The 7,790-nt window shown below is 56.9% G+C and overlaps 1 protein-coding gene across 1 annotated transcript in view; it reads right to left on the reverse strand.

The window, feature by feature from the left end:
* Positions 1–7,036, reverse strand: part of RAPGEF3 (Rap guanine nucleotide exchange factor 3) — a 22,826-nt gene extending 15,790 nt beyond the window's left edge. The window contains 2 exon segments of the mRNA XM_023756288.1: positions 5,743–5,955; positions 6,411–7,036. Of these exon segments, the coding sequence (XP_023612056.1) occupies positions 5,743–5,955; positions 6,411–6,416 (219 nt within the window). The 5' untranslated portion in view covers positions 6,417–7,036.
* Between the last annotated feature and the right edge of the window lie 754 nt (positions 7,037–7,790).

Genomic DNA, 7,790 nt, shown 5'->3' on the forward strand with positions numbered 1-7,790 from the left:
ACTTGTTCCTCAGCTGGCGTCACAAGGCCTCGACCCCAGAGCCAAGGTCTGTCCCCAACCACAGGTCCGTGGGCAAACCTGCCCTGTGTGGGCTTCCGCGCACCCTGGTGGTTAACACCAACCTTGGAGCCAGACTCCTGGCTCCAAATCCCTGCTCCTCCATTTATCAGCAGTGTGGCTCTGAATACAGCACTGCCTGGTATAGAGTTGTGTGTACATGTCAGCTGTTATTACTCATCTGAGAAGCAAAGGGCGGCTGCTTGCACGACGCTCCTGACCTCTCTGAGATGCTGCTGCTAGTCCATAACCCTGTAGAGCAGGGGTCCTCAAACTACGGCCCGCAGGCCACATGCAAATACAAATACTGTATTTGTTCCCGTTTTGTTTTTTTACTTCAAAATAAGATATGTGCAGCGTGCATAGGAATTTGTTCATAGTTTCTTTTTAAACTATAGTTCGGCCCTCCAACGGTCTGAGGGACAGCGAACTGGCCCCCTGTTTAAAAAGTTTGATGACCCCTGCTGTAGAGTGAGGAGGGCTGGGAAGCACACAGGACTGGCTCCAGAAGACGGGGTTTACGTAAAAACATCAGTTAACAGGTTTCCTGCCTTTTGTATCAATCGAGCCACCCAGCCTAGGTGCCCCGGATGTTGGCCATGAAAACCTCTCCCGACCCTTTTCTCCGCCACCTGAGAACTGGAATTTGTGGACATCCCTGGACAGGATGCCCTTCCTGTACGAGCCCTCCCTGAGGCAGAGCGCTTTACAAAGCATGATCACCTCTGTGACTCCCTCTGATCCTGTATTAAATAGGATCAGACGTGAGCGAGGCGGGGCAGGTATAATCTGTCTTCTTTGATTTACGAGGAAACAAAACTCTCGAGGTGAAGTGCTCAGGTAACTCAGTCATACATACTTGAGACAGCCAGACAGCCTCGGATAAACTCGAGTTCCGACCAGAAGTGCTCACATTCTTGGTCTCGCTCCACCCACCACACCTTCCCCTTCCTCTCCCTTCCCCCTTCTTCTCACCAGCACTCTCTCCCTCTCCTGCTTTTCCATCTGCACTCAGGTCCCTGAAAATGACCTGGCTGGGAGCTGGGGTACAACCAGGCCTGGGGCCAGAACCCCCTCCCCTGATTCTGGCATCTTCCACCGTATGCCAGGCAGAGGCCTGAGGCCTGGCATGTGTAGATGCTTGGCCCAGCGCTGAGCGGAAGTCACTAGGTGTCCCAAGGGTATCCCTGCCCGGGTCATGGGGCCCAGCCTGGTGCCAGACACAGAGCCCTAGAGACTTAGCAACAGGAAAGGAGGAGGAGGATAAGGAGGAGGAGGAGGAGGAGAAGGAGGAGGAGGAGCCAGGGAAAGAGGAAGGGCAGGAATGCTACCCAGCCAGCCCCCAGTGTTGGAACAAACAGTGCTGAGTGCTAATGACTTGTTGTTGTTCATGTCAAAATGCCCAGGTGGCCCCAGTCCCTGCCCCAACTCCCTTTGGTGCCCACAACCCAGGCTCCAGCACACGCTCCCTTCCTGGTATTATTCTGACCCCAGAGGGCACTTCAGGAGGGGAGGTGCCAGGTCATGTGGCCAGGCTGGTCACCATCCAGATCCCAGATCCACAGGCCTTGCCTCAGCCATTTCCTGTCCTGCCCCAGGGGATGAGCAGGAGGGTCAGCGGCTCTGGCCCATCAGAGCCGAGGAGGGCTCTAAAGGCAGCCCTCTCACTTTGCCAAGGAAAGCAGGTGCCCAGAGAGACGAAGAAACTCACACACTGCTTAGAAATGGGAGATCCTACTGAATAACTGCTACCAGCGCTGACCCTCAACGTAGATGTTTGTTTCCTATTTCACGCTAGAGAGCAGGAGGCTCAGAGGTTGCATAACATACCCTGAGAGTAGGTAAAATAAGCATCAGGATTCACACTGTGCCCGTCTGATTCCAAAGCCCATGCTCTTAGCCACGATGCCCTGCCATCTCCATGGCAACTACCCCATGCTTCCCCCACTGTGCCATAGAAGTTGAAATAGCAGAGGTATTCTACTCAGGAATGTTCCATGGGCAAGTAAGCCTGGAGAACACTGGGTAAAACAAATTCAATAGGTTTGTTATCATAGTCCCTCTGGGCACCATGTTGGGGTGTGGGTGCTATTCAGGGGCAGTGGTCAAGTGTGTGGGTTCAGGAGCTGGATGCCTGGGTTCAAACCCTGGTTCTTTTTTTGTTTTGTTTTATTGCTTAAAGTATTACAAAGAGTATTATATATGTCTCCTTTTTTTTTCTCCCCTTGACCCTCCCCTAGCCTCCCATGCCCCCCAGTGTCTTGTGTCCATTGGCTATGCTTGTATGCATGCATACAAGTCCTTCGGTTGATCTCTTACCCCTCCTCCCACCCCCCCCCAACCCTCCCTAGCCTTCCCGCTGTAGTTTGACAGTCTGTTCGATGTTGCTCTGCCTCTGTATCTATTTTTGCTCATCAGTTTATAATGGTCCTTATTATCCATAAATGAGTGAGATCATGTGGTATTTTCTTTCATTTTTCATTGGCTTATTTCACTTAGCATAATGCTCTCCAGTTCCATCCATGCTGTCGCAAAAAAAGAATTCCTTCTTTTTTACAGCAGCATAGTATTCCATCGTGTGAATGTACCAGTTTTCTAATCCATTCATCTGCTGATGGGCACTTATTACCAACTGGTTGTGTGACCCAGGGCTGCTTATTAACCACTCTGTGCTTCAGTTTACTCACCTGCACCTGGGGTTGGTGATAAAAACACCTGTCTGACCCGTCCCCCCCAAAAAATACCTATCCCATAGTTATTATAAGGATCAAATGAGAATAATAGAAAGCACTTGGAGCAGGGCCTGGCTTGTAGTAACTGCTTAGTAAGTGTTAAGTAACTTGATTAATCTTTATTTCAGGTTGGGCACTGGACACCACAAGGAATGTACCTTGTTGACCCTGTCCCTGACCCCATGACCCTGAGTGTCAGCTTAGGGTTCTCAGGGGGAAAGAAGTAGCTGACATGGGTGGAGGTGAAGGTCCTCGCCCACCTCCTCTCATGCTTCACAGGAACTACTCAGGGTGGAAGAGGAGTTGCCAGCTAGCTCCCACGGCACCAGCACCTGACCTGCCTCACCCTCCCTCCCTGTCGCTGAGTGTCAGAGCCCGACTGGCAGTGCAGACAGACACATGGGGACCTGTCATCAGACCAGTTCCATTAGCCCACGGCTAGGGTCTCAGGCCAGGGCTAGTCATGGTGGGACAGGGAGAGGTGGCATGGGGTGGGGTGATGTTTTGGAGTGTCAGTGTTACCATCCACAGCAAGAGAAAACATACCATGAACCTGGACTCTGAAGCCACATTACCCAGGACCAAAGTCCAGCTTTGTCCCTTAGCAGCTGTGCGACTCTGGACCTGTCACTTAGCCTCTCTGTGCCCCTGTTTTCTCATCTCTAAAATGAAATGGTGACATTAGCACCTATCTCACAGGCTGTTGAGCGAGTATTTGAAAAGTGCCTGGGACATAAGTCCTAGATAACTACTAGCCACTACCATTATTTGGACAGGTTGGGTGAAAGCATGTTTTCTGAGTTAGAGCATAGACACACCATCCCCAAAACACTCACTCACAGAGCAGCATCCCAGGCTTCTGGGAGCTCATGTGACCCACCAGAGGTCATCCAGATCTCGTCGCTGCCTCTAGACAGAATGACCCCTCTGCTGGTTCCCAGACACCAAACAATCTCTCCCCGTCATGTTTTCCAAGGAGATGCTCTTCCATTCCATTCCAGTGTCACCTCTGTCAGGGTTGGTAAGTCCTTTCTATAGCTAACCTCCGGCCCTCCTGCTCTAACCTGCTTTTATTTTTCTCTTGTCCTGGTCCAGTAGGAACAGAAAGTGCTCTCTTTAGCCTGCAGGAAGCTGATGGGTTTCTCTTTGCTTTTCTAAGAGGTAGGCAGGGGCTGCACAACGGCCAGCACTGTCCTTCTGGGACTCTGGGCTCTGCTCCCTCACAACACCCACCCTTCACCCTGTGTGTGCATATCCCCTGCCTGGCGCTTGTCCCTCTCTCGTGAGCTCTTCGTGGGCCTCAGGCATCATCCAGAGATTCAAGGTGCAGCGTTATAGGTACCCAGAGTCACAGACACAATGGGCTGAAACGACCCCACCCCATTCCCCAGAGAAGGTCATCAGGAGAGGGTGTGGCAGCCATAAAAATCTAAGTTCCCTCTAATCAACAAGCCCCACTTGCCCCCCTACCTGGCAGGGGAGGGGCCTTGCTTCTGTGCCTTTGACCCCATTTACACTCCAACAGCCCTCACCCCCACCCTTCTGGCCTCCCAGCACACCAGGGGTTGGAGGGGTCAGGAGACAGCCTGGCGGCCTCATCTACCCACTCCCAGACTTTGGGTCCCAGGGGATCCTCCAGTGACCTCATTGTCCTAGCACCTGACCTTCCCCCCACTCTCCACCTTGCCTCTACAAGCTGGGAAAAGGACAGGAAATGCACAAGTAATTATAGCCTGAGAGGGAAAGAGGGAGGGAGTGTTCCAGCCCACTGGCTCCAAGCAGTAGCTACTGCCAGGGACCCGGAAGGGGGGGCGGGGGGGCAGCTAAGCCCAGAAGTGACTGGCTCCCTTGCCTCCTCCAGAGCCCCATCTTGAGCAGGACCAAGGCCAGGGGGCCCCTTATCAGGAAAACCCTGGGAGGCAGGGTTTGGGGGACTGCCACCTAGATTCTCCTCTCAATTCTGATCGCCAGGATGATCCCCTCATGTTGGTGGGCCTCAGTTTTCTCAACTCAGCCTCATGTTTTGGTAAATATAAATGGCGGTTGAGAGAGACAGGAGGAAGCAGGCAGAAGGTGGTGGTCCTTCTATTCGACGGGACTTGCCCATAAGAGATGAGCTCCCCCAAGTCTGTCACCTGCTCCTATTTCCCTCCACGCCTTTACACAAGTGCCCTCCCGGCACCCCCCTCCCCACCCCCCCCCCCACACACACATACAGGTGGGCAGACAAGACACACACTGAATCTCAGGTGAAGCCACTCTATTAAGTCTAGGAGATTGAGGAGAGCTTCTCTGACAATTTGGATCCTGCAACCATTATCCTGCACCCCACCCCCTATGACCCGCTCCTGCTCTCTCCTTCACTTTTGCAGCTCCACAGCTGTTATCCAATGACAAGGGGAACTCCAGTCGCCTCAGATTCTCTAAACTTTTCAGAATCCTTCCCTGAACTCCCCAATGCCAGATGCCTAGCAACGTTCGCATGACCACCTCACCCCAAAATCAAAAAACAGAACTGGTGCAGTTCAGTTGCTCACTAACCGGGAAGGTTGCCACGGTGATATGTGGAGAATAGTAACCAAGTTTACCTCAGCCCTGACTTGACCTGGCCTCCCCGCGCCCCGCCCCCCCCCCCCCCCCCCGCCCCAGGGAGAACACACAGGCACCTAACCCAAGGCACACAGAGGTTATGAATAAATGGCAAATCCCTTGCCTCTTCCCCATGCCTAAATGGGGGCACTTGGGCACCACACACACACACACACACACACACAATGCAGCTGTGTGAGCCACCCACACATACCCATACCGAAGCTAAGCTGCTTGACCAGCTGTCCATCCAGCAGTACCCCCCTCCCTCCCAGAGCAAGCTGGGCCACCACCAGCACGGCTGTGCTCCCTATCCAGACGCTCCAGCCCTGGTCCCTGGCCTGGGCAGGCGATGAGCACTCACCCAGCGAAGCCCCTGGATTCGGCTGGGGCGCTGGTGCTCCAGGAGCAGCCGGTAGGAGCAGCTTCGGGGCAGGTGCATCCTCCTCAGCACCATGTTGAGCAGCGTCCCCTCGGGCACCACGTCTGGTAGGCTTCCCACCTGTGGTGCTCCCAGAGCTGGGCTGTCCTCCACAATCAGGCCCACCTGCCAGCGGCTCTCACCTGGCCAGCCCACCTGTGAGGAGGGGAGGAAGGCGGACAGCCATGGGGCTGGGGCAGCTGGACCAGGACACAACTCCCCCGGCAGCACCGCTTCCTTAGAATCCTCTGGACTGGACAGGCGGCGGTGCTGCAGCCCTGCCAGGAGCTGGGGGAGGGACAGGAAGACCTTCGCTGGGTCTTGTCGGTCTGGCGCACTTAGGGGTCTCCCGCTGGCGGGAGGTAGAGCCTTCCTTCCCGGCCTTCTTTGGACTTCTGCCCCACCCCGCTACCCAAGTCCCTGCAGGGACCTCCACCACCTCCCAGTTTGAAGCTATGGACTCACTGGATCCCCCAGAAATGTAGCCTCAGCTCAAACCCTTCTTCTCCCCTCCTCCCTCCCCCAGGACCAACCCTTTCTCTCCCACCCAAACTCCCCATCTGTCGGCTTCCTCTTCTGCTGCTCTTCGGCCCCGGCCCCACCTTACCCACCTTCATGATCCTTCTCAAGCTCGTCCAGCCCTGCAGGCTCTAGCAGAAGGCTGGGAGGCTCCCCAGCGAGCCCCGTCGGCTCCGATAGGGGGATCCTGGAGGGCTGCGGGCTCTGAGTCCCGGGCGCAGTGACCAGGGCCAGTTCCTAGCTGGACCCACCGCCAGGGCAGCCAGAGGCCGGCTGGGAGGAGAGGCTCCTCTTGGGTGGGTGGAGGGCTGGGGGCCCGCGGGGGGCCTCCCCCCTCGGCGACAAGGAGCCCGAGCCTCCACCTCCGTCCCAGACGAAAGAGCCAGCTGGCACGGGGCACTGAAGCGAGGCTGCAGCTGGCACTGGTCCGGGCGGGAGCTGTCACACCCCCTGTGCTGCCCGCCCCCTTCCCCTCCCGGACAAGCTGAGGGGGCAGGGAGGAGGCTCCGGCCTCACGGTCCGGAGGGAGGGCGTAGGACAGGGGGCGGACACGGGCAGGGGTGGAGACCCGACTCTGGGGTCTGCAGAGCGGGCAAGAGCCCGAGCTCCGAGAAACCCCAGGGGGCAGGAGCGCCCCGGGGTGTGTGGGGGGTGTGCCGGGGCCACTAGGCCCAGGTGACCGGGCAGGGGCGGTGAGTGGCTGCACCGGTCGCCACGTGGCCCGGAGGACAAATGCAAACAAGGAAACCGGGGGAAGGGGGGAGGGGGCGGGAGGAGGTGAGTCATTGTGGCCCCACCCGGGAGGGAAATCCGGGCCGAGGCCGCTTCCCGGCTGGGGCGTTCTGCCTCCTGTTTCGGTTCAGGGTCTCCGACAGCCCGGGGGAGGGATTGGGCTGCTTTCCGGTGGGGAATCCCACTGCCTGGCCTCCCACCGCTGCGCGCCCAGATGCCCACCCCACGCCCCCCTCTCCGCCCTCCGTGCACACGCGGGCGCCGTTGGGGAAGCTGAGGCTGGAGAGGAAGGACTGTGCTTCGAGATGGATGAAGCTATGAAGCTGTGGCTGAGCTTCAAGAAAAGAGGGCGTTTGGGAGGAACACGTCCTCCACTCGCGCTCCCAGGGGGCAGCTGCAGAGCCCCGTGCAGGCTCGCCCCCTCCTTGGGCCTCAGTTTCCACCACCGCGCAGGTGGCCCCGCGCCTCCCTCTCCGCCCCACTCCAGCTTCTGACGCGGCAGAGAGACAGCGACTCCTGCGGCGCCCCGGTAATTGCTCAGCAAGTTAATGAGGGTTTTAGAAAGAGGCGCGCGCCCCGCCCCCGACTTTCTAGGACTCGCTCCCTTTCGGCCCCATCGCTGTCCCTTTGCCTCTGCTGCGGAGCCTGCCTGGACTGGGGAAGCGCTTCTCTAACAATCCGTCCCCTTGCTCTGGGACACCGAGTCCCCATCTGCCACCGCTGACTGTGTTCTTGGAGCT

The sequence above is a fragment of the Myotis lucifugus genome, unplaced genomic scaffold, assembly GCF_000147115.1.
Source record: "Myotis lucifugus unplaced genomic scaffold, Myoluc2.0 scaffold_91, whole genome shotgun sequence".
NCBI lineage: Eukaryota > Metazoa > Chordata > Mammalia > Chiroptera > Vespertilionidae > Myotis > Myotis lucifugus.